General features: G+C 43.0%; 1 protein-coding gene across 1 annotated transcript; it reads right to left on the bottom strand.

The window, feature by feature from the left end:
• Positions 1-2,285: 2,285 nt before the first annotated feature.
• LOC121575549 (Krueppel-like factor 15) lies at positions 2,286-14,871 on the bottom strand. Its single transcript, XM_041888721.2, has 3 exons — positions 14,713-14,871; positions 11,457-12,951; positions 2,286-2,569 (listed from the first exon to the last, which is right to left on the bottom strand). Exons 2-3 carry the CDS (start codon positions 12,713-12,715, stop codon positions 2,404-2,406), a joined length of 1,425 nt encoding a protein of 474 aa, XP_041744655.2. The 5' UTR covers positions 12,716-12,951; positions 14,713-14,871; the 3' UTR covers positions 2,286-2,403.
• Between the last annotated feature and the right edge of the window lie 781 nt (positions 14,872-15,652).

The following is a 15,652-nucleotide window of genomic DNA, read 5'->3' as shown; positions in this document are numbered from 1 at the left end:
TTACAGGTTGTTATGCAACAAAATAATGCCAAGGGGGATAAATACTTTAGCTCAGTATTGTTATTATTTATTTTATACAGTAATTTCTGCTCATCTTTATCAAGGGTGTCAATAATTTCGGACCCCACTGTATATGATAACAGGATTGACACTTTTAATAAATAGTTTATATAGAAACATGTATTTGTGTTAATAAATACATTCATAAGGATATTTAGCTCTGGTCAAGAAACTTTGACCCAAAATAATGATACAACACATATATATTTTGTTAAACAATGCACGCATGACTGTAAGTCGCTTTGGATAAAAGCGTCTGCTAAATGGCATATTATTATTATTATTTATTATTATTATTATTATTATTATGTGTTGCCTCCAAACATTGATGATTTATTGCTGTAATAAAGTCACATGAGAAAATGTGAAGAAATAATATAGAGTCATCTACACGGGATCATTTCGATTTTTATTTGTAAATGCATCTTGGGTAGAACAAAGAAAAAATATATAATATATTCATATGTACTGAAACGTTCGGTTATGTACACATTTAGGGGTTCCACTAGAAATCTTCACAACCACAGACTTAAGATATGTTATTATAGTCTTCTGTGTCTTCCACATGGATGCAGCTATGCACACTCCTGCGTATTAACATACATTCATAGGATGCGATAAAACACCTGTGTTTAAACAAGTATTAAAAATTCAAAAATTGAATGAAAGGAATGATGTACAATATAGTGTACCCCTGCTTTTTAATCTGCAAACATTACATGAACTCTGCATTGACGGTATCTCTCACACCATACATATTCACAACAGGGTATGACATATATAACAAACAAGTTTCAAGAGCATACAGAACATCAAAAGTAATGACTGTGTCATGGCCTCAATAAGTGTTGTGACTACAGTTCCCAGAAAGCAGTTCTTCCGGGTGTTCAGCACCATGGTGTAGTAGTATCCACATACATGATGACCTCACGCCAACATAGGCTTGTGTGTATTCCAGTAACAGATCAGGTTGGATAGCTGAGTTCAGGCAGATTTTGTGTCAACAGCAAAAAGTAGAGCAAAATGGATGTGAATGCTGAGCGAGTAAAGGATGATACATTTCCAATTCCCTTTCCTCATTGTCTCAAACCATATCACAATTTCTCCATAAAACTGTGATGAATAACTTGATATTTTACTATTTGCTCCCCTGGTAAGGATGCTGTGGTGGATTAAGGCCAGACAAGTGTCTAACAAATGGCTTGAGCCACTGACACGAAAAATACCAACAAATACACAACTGATTGGAAGGCCTGTTTAGACATAAAACAATCATTACTGTGCACAATTCTTTCTTTTTTGCTTTTCGATTTGCATTTTCTCTGCCATTCTTTTACTTTCACCCGCCTTGTATCAGAATCTGAGCCGGTGAAGTTTTTCTGAAACTTGAGAGAGTCCCAGTAGCTTATAGTGATGTGTTCTTATTTGTTATCAGTAGTTCATGTACAGAATTGAAAATAGGCTCTGCCCCTCCCTTTGCATAAACAGTGTGCTGAATGAGTAAACTATTCTCTACCCTCTCTGTCAATGAGCTATGAGTGACAATGAAAAAAACAAGGACAACGTTTCTGGGGAAACTTCAACCTGACTTGGAGAAAGTTTCCAGGAAAACTTTAACCTGACAGATGAGGAATATCAAATACATTGGCTCTTAAAATGATAAAAGGCAGTCATATCCAGGTAAAATAGAAGGCTGTTACTGAAGCAATTATACATTTCACCTCAAATTAAAAAAGCTTATCTTATCTTTCATTGAAATAGAAGACAAAGACAGAACAACAAATAAAAAGAGTACAACATACAACAGCACCAACAGCAACAAGAATCAAGAATCTCAAGAAATGTTGATTACTAAGAAGATGGTAAGTGTCATTTATTGGTTTCACTTGGTTGTTGCATGTTTTTGCTTTCTACAATAAATTATAGCACAAGATTTCTCTAAAAGGCACACACACATAAACCCTCTCTCTCTCTCTCTCTCTCTCTCTCTCTCTCTCTCTCTCTCTCTCTCTCTCTCTCTCTCTCTCTCTCTCTCTCTCTCTCTCTCTCTCTCTCTCTCTCTCTCTCTCTCTCTCTCTCTCTCTCTCTCTCTCTCTCTCTCTCTCTCTCTCTCTCTCTCTCTCTCTCTCTCTCTCTCTCTCTCTCTCTCTCTATCTCTCTCTCTCTCTCTCTCTCTCTCTCTCTCTCTCTCTCTCTCTCTCTCTCTCTCTCTCTCTCTCTCTCTCTCTCTCTCTCTCTCTCATACAACACTCTCACACACATCCACATTCACACAAATTCCATCTCACACACACTCTCTGTGCTCCCTTGGCCTATGTCCATTGAAGAGTGATCCAGATGGGGTCAGTTTGCTGTGCGCAGTGTCCGGCTTCGTGGAAAGCGATGGACTTTGATGTGTTTTGACAGATGGTCACTGCGGGCAAATTTCTTCTCACACACGGGACACTGGTAGGGTTTGACCCCTGAGTGGGACCGCCGGTGCCGCGACAGCTCATCCGACCGTGAGAATCTGGGAGAGACACACACAGATAGGAGAGAGATGTCAATCATTTTAGAATAGAATAAAACATTATTGTTTCTATAATATTACATTTTTGTACATACAAGAGAACTTGCTTTTAGTTTAATTCTATATTATTGTCAAATGTTTAAGACAGTGATTCCGAAATGGTAGGATATACAGATTTGTGTACAGTCATGATGGTAAAAGTCATTTTACAGCAAGTAGCTTGACACGTTTTGACTTTGGCAGTCTTGGGGCAGTGTATCCGATAATAAGTGACTGGCTACAACACGTCTGCTTGAACCAATGTGTTATTTTGCAGTAAATCTGGGCTCCTCCCTTTTCTTGCAAGACCTACTGCATCTCACCAAGCCTCGCTAGTTATGTAACATCCCTGACAAAGACCACCAGACTATATGTCATTGCTGAATAGTTACTGTACAGCTAGCTTAAAGTACATGGATGAACCCTAAAGTAACGCTAACAATGCAAAATAATTAGCTTAAAACACATGGCTAAGGCTAAGCTAACGGACAGATCGAAATTTACTAAGAGTAGGGGTGGTCCAAAATAGGGGAGGGTTGTAAAACTATTTTTTTAGCTTTAGGGAGGGTTGTGTGTTTTTTTATTGGGCACAGGGGAGGGAGGTGTTTATATTCGCTCTTCTGGTTGTATTTTCCCTATAAACAATGGCTTGACTTACTTATTACCCTAATAAAACGTTTGTTAAGATTTGGTATGGTGTGGCTATTATTAAGCTTTAGATACTGCAGGCCTATGATATGAAGGCAGTGGGCCCCGGCGCTCCAACTAACTCCGACAGATGAACTTGAAGTGAGGAAGACTGTTTCAGGCCTACCAGAGTAACTCCTCTCCTATAATCTAACAATATAATGCTTATCTTTATACAAAATATTTGGATAGAAAATGTACGAAATACCCTCCTTCTGTACATCAACATCAGACGCAGTAGCCATCTGTCATAAATGAATATATGTCGTTGTCGTAGCATGCCACTGGCATATCTCTATCTCTCTGGGGTTAGGCCTAAGCTTCTCTTCCTTTATATAGGCTACATACAGTGGCTTCGGAAAGTATTCAGACCTTTTCCACATTTACATAAGTATTCAGACCCTTTACTCAGTACTTTGTTGAAGAACCTTTGGCAGCAATTACAGCCTCGAGTCTTCTTGGGTATGACACTACAAGCTTGGCATACCTGTATTTGTTCTTCTCTGCAGATCCTTTCAAGCTCTGTCAGCTTGGATGGGGAGCATTGCTGCACAGCTATTTTCAGGTCTCTCCAGAGATGTTAGATCGGGTTCAAGTCCGGGCTCTGTCTGGGCCACTCAAGGACATTCAGAGACTTGTCCCGAAGCCACTCCTGCGTTGTCTTGGCTGTGTGCTTAGGGTCGTTGTCCTGTTGGAAGGAGAACCTTCTCCCCAGTCTGAGGTCCTGAGCGCTCTGGAGCAGGTTTTCGTCAAGGATCTCTCTGTACTTTGCACTGTTCATCTTTGACTCGATCCTGACTATTCTCCCAGTCCCTGCCACTGTAAAACATCCCCACAGCATGATTCTGCCACCACCATGCTTCACCGTAGGGATGGTGCCAGGTTCTCTCCAGACGTGACGCTTGGCAGTCAGGCCAAAGAGTTAAATCTTGGTTTCATCAGGTTTCACATGGTCTGAGAGTCTTTAGGTGCCTTTTGGCAAACTCCAAGCGGGCTGTCATGTGCCTTTGACTGAGGAGTGGCTTCCGTCTGGCCACTCTACCATAAAGGCCTGATTGGTGGAGTGCTGCAGAGATGGTTGTCCTTCTGGAAGGTTCTCCCATCTCCACAGAGGAACTCTAGAGCTCTGTCAGAGTGACTATCGGGTTCTTGGTCACCTCCCTGACCAAGGCCCTCCCCCGATTGCTCTGTTTGGCTGGGCGGCCAGCTCTAGGAAGAGTCTTGGTGGTTCCAAACTTCTTCCATTTAAGAAGGATGAAGGCCACTGTGTTCTTGGGGACCTTCAATGCTACAGAATTTTTTGGTACCCTTCCCCAGATCTGTGTCTCGACACAATCGTGTCTCAGAGCTCTATGGACAATTCCTTTGACCTCATGGCTTTGGTTTTACTTTGACATGCACTGTCAACTGTTGGAACTTCTATAGAAAAGTGTGTGCCTTTCCGAATCAATTGAATTTACCACAGGTGGACTCCAATGAAGTTGTAGAAACATCTCAAGGATGATCAATGGAAAACAAGATGCACCTGAGCTCAATTTTGAGTCTCATAGCAAAGGGTCTGAATACTTACGTAAATTTACATTTTAAATTTTAGTCATTTAGCAGACGCTCTTATCCAGAGCGACTTACAGTTAGTGAGTGCATACATTTTTCATACTGGCACCCCGTGGGAAACGAACCCACAACCCTGGCGTTGCAAGCACCATGCTCTATCAACTGAGCTACAGTTGCAAAAAGTTCTAAAAACCTGTTTTCGCTTTGTCATTATGGGGTATTGTGTGTATTATAAAGCTGTAATGTAACAAAATGTGGAAAATGTCAAGGGGTCTGAATACTTTCCGAAGGCACTGTATATTTATTTATGAAAATATGAATATCATACAGTGGACACTTAAGCCTATAGGCCTATGCATGCAATACCCTGATACATTTAGTGCTAAAATCTCTGACAGCTGAACCGTGAAGTGGACACATTTTTTTTCCGGAAAGTAGCCCCCCACCCCCTCCCACCCAAAAATATACAGGCTATAAAGTTTTGTGTCTGCTACACATCGAAACACAAAGAATAGTGTTTTTGTAATTTGTTATAGGATGTTTTTAAATGTGGCTCATTTGGCCAACATCCCTCATGTATTGATGGCGCTGGCTGCGCCAGGTTGGATCTGAATGCATATGGATGTCCATTACATTTCTCAAATGTCCTGTAAATTAAAATCTTCCCTGTCATGTTGTCCGGCGCCAAATTTTCCTAAAGGAAACTGAAATGGCATATTATTTTTAATGAAGATTTTAGAATATTCACATGAAAATCTGTCGCCAGTTGGTTGGAAACCTACCTATAGACACCCTAAAGACTCTGGCAAGTGCGCCAGTCCAGTATGACTTTAATTATGCCTGCACATCATGGTTCACCAGCAGCCCCAAACATCTAAAGAATAAGCTACCAGCCAAACAAGCTTGTAAGAATAGTATTTAAACTCCCCCCTCATACTCATCTGGAGGTTGAGCATTTGTTCCATCTCTATCTCTGTAACGTGTCTGTATCTATGTAATGTCTGTATCTGTGTAATTGTATATGTATTTATGTACAAAATAGGAACCACAATGGAAATAAGTCCCCGACTTGTGCAATCCCGGTCACTTTAAAAAATCTTTGTGTATATATGTATTTTTTTAACTGACAAATAAAATCAGTCAATCAATCCAAACTGTGCAGTGGCCAATTGATGAATGGAAAGATCCGTTCATTGTGTGGACGGACCACAAGAACCTGGAATATCTCCGCACCGCCAAGCATCTCAATTCCAGGCAAGCTAGGTGGGCCCTGCTTTTCACCCAGTTTAACTTCTCCCTCTCCTACCGACCGGGATCCAAGAATATCAAGCCGGATGCACTGTCACACCGCTATAGCCCCGCGGCTACACCCTCGGACCCCGACCCAACTGTCACACCCTGATCTGTTTCACCTGTCTTTGTGCTTGTCTCCACCCCCCTCAAGGTGTCGGCCATCTTCCCCATTATCCCCAGGGTATTTATACCTGTGTTCTCTGTTTGTCTGTTGCCAGTTTGTCTTGTCTCATCAAGCCTACCATTTTCCCATAATCCTGTTTTTCTCTAGATCCTGTTTTCCCGGTTTTGACCATGCTGCCTGCCCTGACCCTGAGCCTGCCTGCCGTTCTGTATCTTGTGACACCGCCTTGGATTACTGACCTCTGCCTGCCCTGACCCTGAGCCTGCCTGCCGTTCTGTACCTTTTGGACTCTGTTCTGGATTACTGACCTCTGCCTGCCCTTGATCTGTCGTTTGCCTGCCCCCCTGTTTTTGTAATAAACTTACTTCGAAACTGTCTGCATCTGGGTCTTCTCCTGAACCATGATACTCCTCGTGTGTGGGCACAATACTCTGAGAAGAACCCCCCCTTCCTCTCCAGGGAGTCCCCCTGCTTCATTCCTCTAACTGACTGACTGGAAGCACAGGAATAACAGAGTGTGGAGTGTGTGTGCCCCTGGCCTTGTGATGCTATGATAGCAATGTCAGCTCCAGAGAAAATATGTGGAGGATTAATTAGATTTTGCTGTGTGTACACATATAAGACATATGACAGAGAGCAGGAGAAAGACAGAAACACTGGGAGACTGTGTGTACGTGAGGGTGTATACTGTAGGTGTGCATGCATGTGTGTGTGTATGTGTTTGTGTGTGCTCCCAACGTTCCCTTACCTGTTTGCACGTGTGACTGTACACTCTTAGAAAGAAAAAAAGGGTTATTCGGCTGTCCCCATAGGAGAACCCTTTGAAGAACCCTTTTCACAGAGGGTTCTACATGGAACCCAAAAGGGTTCTACCTGGAACCAAAAAGGGGTTCTACCTGGAATCAAAAAGGTTATCCTATGTGGACAGCCAAAGAACCCTTTTGGAACTCTTTTTTTCTAAGAGTGTCAGCCTTAGCACAGAAACCTCACACCGATCCTTCTCCCTTTTCAAGCAGATTGCCAGCCTAGACGTTCCTATCACACAGTCATGGTAACTATTCAGTGCTTAGCCATTGTTCGTCTCACTTCCACACCAGTTTCCCTCAGTCTGATTGTGTGCAAAACTGAAACAGGCCCCTCACTCATACACTCTCTCTTTCTTGCTCTACCTTTTTTCTCCCTCTCACTCTCTTTATGCTTTCTCACTCGCCCACTCTCTCTCTATATCTCTCTCCCTCTCTACACCCCCCCCTTCACCCAAACCATCGTCTTGCCTCCACTCTAACTAAATCCTGTCTTTTGTGTACAGACAAGACCCCCTTTGTTGGGCCGAGATGCATTGCCTGGATAACTACTAGAGAGATTTCTGCTGCAGCCGAGCTCATCTACTGGAACAGCATTACAAATACACGGCCGCTGGCGGGTTGCCAAGTTGGTGCCAAAGTCAACATAAATAAATTGACTGATGCGGTGGCCTTTTCAGGAATATAGATTGCTCAGTGTGCGTAAGTGGAGAAGAAGTGGACTGCAGTCCATGAATGATTGAGCATATCAGGGAGGGAACGAGGTAGGTAGGCTAGCGATTAAGAGCATTGGGCCAGTAACCGAAATGTTGCTGGTTCAAAATCCGAGCCGACTAGGTGAAAAATCTGTTGATATGCCCTTGAGCAAGGTATTTTACCCTAGTCGCTCTGGATCAGAACATCTGTTAAATGACTAAAAGTAAAAAAAGTAAAAAAGATGATTCTATACAAACTAATAGTGCTGAGTGATTAACCGAAATTGTTGTTATTTTTCATTTTTTAAACAACTAATTGACTGACATCAGTTCAATTATTTGAATTCCATTGAATTTGTTTTTTTGTCTGCGAGCTCAATGTGCAGTTTCTCTAGAGAGAAATCAGATCCAGCCTGAACTGTACAATGTAGTAGGGAGTTGTAGTTTCCAACAGGCCAATATTCTACATAGTTTAGCACATAAAACTTGGTAATTAACTACAATGACAACCCATTGCGCGCGCCTACTTGTCCGGTCTGTGTGGGCCAGACATGGAGAGGGAGAGGGAGGGAAGACAGAAGAACGTGAGATTGAGAGGGATAGAGAGCAGTTGCTTCGCGAGGTATCTCTACCTGAAACAAATCATTATCTAAGTGATTGATAGTTGGTATTCAGCAGTCATTAAAGTATGCCTTATTTACTTTGAAGAACTACTAAAATTGTGATTTATATATTATATTTTGTCATACAGCATAGGCATCAGCTCTATAAAAATGAGATGATGATTTGGAATTAAATAATAAAGTAATCAAATAAAACAAATGTAATATACACAACAACTAAAATATTTTATTAAAATAATGTGAATAAATGATGGTTAATAAGTGAGCAGTATAATAAGCAGTAATGGGCAGTCACTACCATCATTGGACTTTTATTAATTGTTTTATTCTGTGTTGTTACAGCCTTCAACCTAAAAAACATTATTGAAACCGAAATAGAAAACCATGATAATTTTTTTTGAATCTAACTGAAACCGAACCGACCTCAAAAAGCACTAATCGCTCAGCACTACAAACTAATATGCTGTATGGAGAGTGTAGACATGCATGTATACACACATACACGCACGTACGTGTAGTAGATGTGAAAGTAATCTGTAGCATGTTGACTGGAATACATTGGTGACATCACACCTTCCCTGAGATCTAAAGGCAACTGTCGCTCACGCAATGACAAACTAGTCTTTTGCTCTATTGGCTAAGATGGTTGGCTTTGAATTGCGTGTGATGTTGTCTAGAAGGTTGCTAATTTGATCCCTGGTCAGGGCAGAACAGAATGCACACTGTTACACACACACACACACACACACACCACTAACAGATCCCTACTTTGCCCATGTGTTGGCTTGTCCCTGCTCTTCTAGCCACTTGTACTTAGTGAGGTCTGTGTAGGGCATATGAATAACATTCCCCCTGGCTTAGAAAGCCAATTTCACCCGATCCTGTCACTCTCTCCGCCTGACCCTGTGTCCTCAGGAAATCAGCCAGTTGTACTGAGGGCCAAGAGTCACACACGCTCGCACAAACGCATACACTTATTCTCGCACACACACACACACAGACTCTTGCACAAACACACACTCATGCACAATACTGCACAGCTGTCGAGTCAGAACAGGAGGCATGTCCCAGATATCTCGGTGCCTGAAAAAAGTGTCAATCTGAGGGAACACGTTTATATCTTTTGACAACCCTCCAATTAACACTTTGAATGCAGCCTGACAGCCATTAAGATTGCAAGAGCTCTGGAAAAGCTGATGAGGAGAAGAGAAAGAAGGCAAACAATGATTTGAAATACATTTCTTCCTCGCTTTCTATTTTCTGACTATACTGTAGATGACCATGGTGGGCTGTTCTGCAAGTCAAATGCGTTCCTTTCTTGAATACTTTTTCTTCATTTGAAGTGTTATCCAACTTTTCCACAAGGGGAAATATCACTAAGTGCTAGACATGTATAATGATTCACAGCACTGCTACTGTGGGGAATGAATTGTGGCACTGCAATAAAGGAATAGCATGTTGAGTGACAGCCACATAGCCACAAGGAAACAAGCAACTCAATTCCATGTTTAGCACCATGAACACTGAGCCTCATCTGATAGCTTGGTGCTGCGAGAGAATGAGTCTCTACTAATAAGTAATGGGGCCTGTGGATCCTGTGAAGTCTCACTTTAAGCCCCTCACTGGCGCTAATTGATGACCTCATCAGACAGGTCAATTCAAGTGCCAGTCACGGTCTGTGGTGCAAAGGCTTCCTTCCATTGAGGAACATGACATCCTGCGTGTACTGTATAGTGGACAGACATATAATTACCTCACTGCGTCCAGAAAGGCCTTCCGGTAACAATAATCTATAATCCATATCTCACACATGATTGTCAAAGCTTGTGCTCACTGACTGGTCTCTCACTCAAAACCACCTAAGCATTCTTTATACAACCTGCCATAACCATAAAGCAACGTTGTTCAAATCTTAAAATTCTTGAGCTTCAAAACCCTGACACCTGCCGAATACAATTATGATAACGAGTGTGATGAGATTATTGCATCTATTTCAATATACTGTGAAGAATCATCATGTTATGTGGTCAATGGTGGAAGTTTGCTATAGGTACAGTGCCTTGCTAAAGTATTCATCCCCCTTGCCATTGTTTAAAGAAAAAAATAAGCAAACACGTTTGGTGTTCGCCAAAAGGCATGTGGGAGACTCCCCAAACATATAGAAGAAGGTACTCTGGTCAGATGAGACTAAAATTGAGCTTTTTGGCCATCAAGGAAAACACTATGTCTGGCGCAAACCCAACATCTCTCATCACCCCGAGAACACCATATCCACAGTGAAGCATGGTGGTGGCAGCATCATGCTGTGGGATGTTTTTCATCGGCAGGGGCTGGGAAACTGGTCAGAATTGAAGGAATGATGGATGGCGCTAAATACAGGGAAAATACTTGAGGGAAACCTGTTTCAGTCTTCCAGAGATTTGAGACTGGGACGGAGGTTCACCTTCCAACAGGACAATGACCCTAAGCATACTGCTAAAGCAACACTCGAGTGGTTTAAGGGGAAACATTTAAATGTCTTGGAATGGCCTAGTCAAAGCCCAGACCTCAATCCAATTGAGAATCTGTGGTATGACTTAAAGATTGCTGTACACCAGCGGAACCCATCCAACTTGAAGGAGCTGGAGCAGTTTTGCCTTGAAGAATGGGCAAAAATCCCAGTGGCTAGATGTGCCAAGCTTATAGAGACATACCCCCAAGAGACTTGCCGCTCTAATTGCTGCAAAAGGTGGCTCTACAAAGTATTGACTTTGGGGGGGGGGGTGAATAATTATGCACGCTCAAGTTCTGTTTTTTTGTCTTATTTCTTGTTTGTTTCACACAAAAAAATATTTTGCATCTTCAAAGTGGTAGGCATGTTGTGTAAATCAAATGATACAAACCCCCCAAAAATCAATTTTAATTCCAGGTTGTAAGGCAACAAAATAGGAAAAATGCCAAGGGGGGTGAATACTTTCGCAAGCCACTGTATGTCTACTACGTTGAATGTCTGAAGGCTTTTTGACATAGAAAATCCATAAAGTAATACATCATCATCATCATCATTGTCGTCAATGAGCACCCACTCACCTCCATCCACAGCCCGGCCAGGTGCAGGCAAAGGGCTTCTCCCCCGTGTGTCTCCTCAGGTGGGCCTTCAGGTGGCTGCTCTTTGTGTACATCTTGGTGCAGCCAGAGAAAGTGCATTTGTGCATTTTGATTAGGTCCGCCACCGGGTTCTTCTGGAACTTCTGACCCCCCACCAGCAGCCCATGGCCCTGGCCCCCGACCGCCACCTCCCCGAGGCCCAGAGGTTTGGCCGCGATGGGCACCGGTGCGATGCGCACAAACTTAGAGGAGATGTTGAGGCTGGTGGAGGGAAGCAGCTGGGGCACCAGGGCGAAGGTATGCCCCTGGATGTTGACCAGCAGCTGGGCAATTTTGATGTCTGATGCCAGCTGAGGAGGAGGCTGGACGACTGGGGGAGGAGGAGGAGTAACCGTGGAACCAGGTTCCTGTTTGATCTGAATGGGCTGGAGCTGCAGGATGACCGGCATCCCAGCGCTGCCACCATTTGCACCGCTCTGTGTTGAACCTGGCCTGCTGGATAATGAACCACTCTTGAACCCGTTGTCGTGCGGGCCTTCGTTGTACTCCTGTGATGATGTGGCTGGTGTGCTTTTGGTATCGGTGATGGTGGCGGCATTCGCGGTCGGCACAGTTTGGTCTGAATGCTTGGCCTCTGGCTCCGGCCTTGGCCCTGGGGATGAGGACTCCCTGTACACCTCCAGTCCCACCCCCAGCCCCAAGATCTCCTCCAGGCCCAGCCCCAACGCCCCCTCCCGGGCCTCCTGCTTCATGGACGACACCACCTCCATGTTCTCCTCCAGGAACTCCTCTATCTCCTCTAAGGTGGGCTGGAAGGACGGCTCCTCCATGTCCACTAAGGACCAGACCGGAAAGTCCACGCTCTCCTCCTTCAAAGCCTCTGGGTGGGGGTGGGATGGCGCATCCCTCCGTGAGTCCCACAGAAAGGTGGGCAGTGACATGGGGATGGTCGCACCGTTCCCTGCCCCGCCTAGGGAGGTCTGGGACAGCAGGAGGTCCAGGATGCTGTCTGAGCTCTCGGCACTGGAGCTGCTGCCATAGCTGGAGCTGAGCACTTGGGAGTCGGGGCTGGAGCAGGAGCGAGGGCTGGACGACTCGCTCAGGTCATCCTCGGAGAAGGGCGAGGGCATCACCTGGTAGGTCCCCCCATCAGTCACCATGTCCGACAGGCGATATGCCGGTGGGGAGCCACCGTACGGTAAAAAAGTGTCCTCACCGCTCACTAGGAAGTTATCCACCATTCCTGGCTAGGGGCCAAGAGAATGTCTCCCACTTTGTGTTGAAAATTGTCTTGCTGATACAGCAGTTTGTTAGGGTTATTCCTCTTGTTGTTGGGAAACTGGGACCAAATAAACCCACGAACAGGTCACCACAGCAAGGTCGTGCTTCGCAGAGAGATAGAGAACACCTGTTGCTCTCTCTCAAGATAAAAAATAAGCTTGGGTAGAAAAAGGTTTCCAGCTCAGACACTGTATATCTATAAATATAAATAAGCAAAGAAGAAGAGAGAAAAGGTTACTCAAACTGATGTTCACTGTAATAACACACAGACAAGAGCCTACAGGGAAAATAACAGATAGCCAAGACCTAATCACAAGTCATGAATCTCCAATGCACCATCTGTGAACCAAATGATCTTCAGCCACTCAGTTCCTAGCTTGACGTGAAAAATATGGAATGCGGTGCATGTTTCCCTTTCGAGTTCGAACGCGGTTGGTGTGAGCGATGAAGCAGTTGGCATGAGAGATGAAGCGACTTCCAGAGAGCTATGCAGCTATTGGCTATCACATTCCTTTACTTGTATTTCAGGAGTAAACATAATTTAAAATAACTTTATGACCATACGCAATGGAAATTATTCCTGACAAAGCACACATTGGTTTTTAGTGATTTTTTTATTGAATTAACTTATTGGATATTCTTTAATTTTAACAAATGTTTTACTATAGTTAATAATTATAATTGTTTAATTATAAACATTGTAAGGATTTTCTTTATTGTCATTTGTAACTTGCAACAACCTTGCAACACTGTGTCAAGTAAAGGCGAAGGTAAGGCAAAGCTGAGCCCGGATATTTCACCTTCGCCTTCTCGGGGCCTCTTGACTCAGTGACCGACAGTAACCCACCAAAGGAACTGTCAAAGGATTAACAAAAAGCACTGCGTGGGGCAGCCAAGAGCACCGAGCAATCCCAAAAGTGCATAAATCACATGCAAGCTATTTACAGAACACTCAAAACGCAATAAATCAACTCCAATCACTGGAAATGCACTTGAAGTGGAATGACACACAATTATTGCGACAAATCCAGTGCATAATTACTCCATTCATCTGTTCTGCTTGACCATTTATATCTTGTTCACCTAGATACATTCAAATGTATTTATAATCTCTCAGGGGTGTCAAACTCATTTTTCCCCCCAGCCTCATTCAGTCTTTAATGAGGTCCAGGGGGCAGCACTGAAAATGTGTTATATTTCCTAGCAGTCAGAATTTGCAAATAATAGTCCTCTATCATCGTTTTTGGAATTGTCGATGCTCCCTGACTGTAGCTTTAATTTAAGTGATTATTAGATTATTAGCTAGACACAGTCAATACACTGTATGAATGTAGGTCCATTATTATTTTTACACTGTTTCGATTTCGTGTTAGTCATTTTTAAATATATTGTGTTTGGACCCGGATTGGACCCCCTTGCAGGCCGAATCTGGCCAGCAGGCCATATATATGTTTGACAGGACACCCCTGGTATTGCCTAGTAAACCCGCATGTGCAAATTATATTCACGCAATGACTTGCTATTGCAATAATAAACACTGTATAATTACAACATACTAATAAGAAAAGTATAAAACAAGATTCAACAAAAATAAGCTTATAGGCCTAAATTTCAATGAAATGTAAATCAATTGAAAATCAATTTAAACACCTTACCTCTCAAACGACTATTGGCAGAAAAGTCATATTTTTAAACATTTCCTTGTCTCGTTTGATCATAACTCATAATCTACAGATGTATTCTAGTTTTGAAGCAAACGAGCACACATTTTGCCTATCCCAGCAGCTATAGAACGCGTAAGAAAGCGCAGCTCCAACGCTACAACGTAAACATGTTTTTGTCCAGCAGCGTGCTGCGGCATATGGCCGTAGGCTGGAGGAGAAACGCACGCCCAATTTCTCTTGCAGAACCTATTCCTAAGGAAAACATGTGGGGAAAACGAAATCTCTGATCTTACCTTATTCTGTCGAGCATGTACAAATCCCTGTTTAATTCCAATGCATTTACTTTTCCTTTGCATTCGATGGGGAATCTCTCTCTAATGCATGGTTTGCCCTTGAGACTTACCATGCAGCACCGTTCAGACTGACTAGCAGCGAGGCAGAGTTGTACTATATTACGGTCACATGACTTCTGGTGTGTGTGTTATATGAGTTAAAATAAGAGGTTGGATCTGAAGGCTCGACCCAGCTCTGCGCCGCTATTGGCCAACAATGCGCAGAGGCTGGTCTCTGGATATGTCAATCAGGATGTGTGCGCCTACATGTGGAATGTTTAGTAAAGGAAGACAGTCATTTTCTAGTTTTCCTCTCATCCTTATTGCCCATTGCCTGAGGAGCGGATAACTGTTGCAGTAAAAGGAGACTGGGGAGGTTGAACAATGTAGCCTATTTACGGGAGGCTCATATGACTCCCAATAGAAAGCAAAATAATAATTGATCATGGATGGATAATGTGAAAATCGTCCATGCATGGGGGTTCATTTGCGTTCATTTGATCACATTTCAATGAAAGGATTTTGCTTTCCTCGAAAGAAGTTCACAACACAGTGTTCTCATTAGGTAGGCTATCAAACTGCTGGAAAGACTGAATATTCTGTATAATGTTATTACAATATAGCCTAATGTTATTACAGTGTTACAATCATCCTCTCTGTCCATGCAATATTAATGCAGCAAAACACTGAACGTGACATACTTTAATATGCATTTCCAACACAGTGAACTACTACTGTGTAGTTCTTATATAGTGAATGAACTTGACGGACATTATACACAGCAGTATGCCCTGTCCTCCTAGACACCCATCCTTGAACAAACATGATTCAAGTTCAGTTACAAAGAGAGGAACCCACACTTAGAAAGAATGTAGGCTGACCAGTGCAGCCAGGCGTACTC

The sequence above is a fragment of the Coregonus clupeaformis genome, chromosome 10 (assembly GCF_020615455.1).
Source record: "Coregonus clupeaformis isolate EN_2021a chromosome 10, ASM2061545v1, whole genome shotgun sequence".
NCBI classification, from domain to species: Eukaryota; Metazoa; Chordata; class Actinopteri; order Salmoniformes; family Salmonidae; genus Coregonus; species Coregonus clupeaformis.
This window is presented reverse-complemented; position numbering and strand designations above follow the sequence as displayed.

What these genes read in the sequence shown, in the direction of transcription:
- LOC121575549 (XM_041888721.2), bottom strand. Translation starts at nt 12,715, where the DNA reads ATGGTGGATAACTTCCTAGTGAGCGGTGAGGACACTTTTTTACCGTAC. An exon ending in TGGCCGGGCTGTGGATGGAG is followed by an intron (nt 2,570 to 11,456) that starts GTGAGTGGGTGC and finishes TGTCTCTCCCAG; the next exon opens with ATTCTCACGGTCGGATGAGC.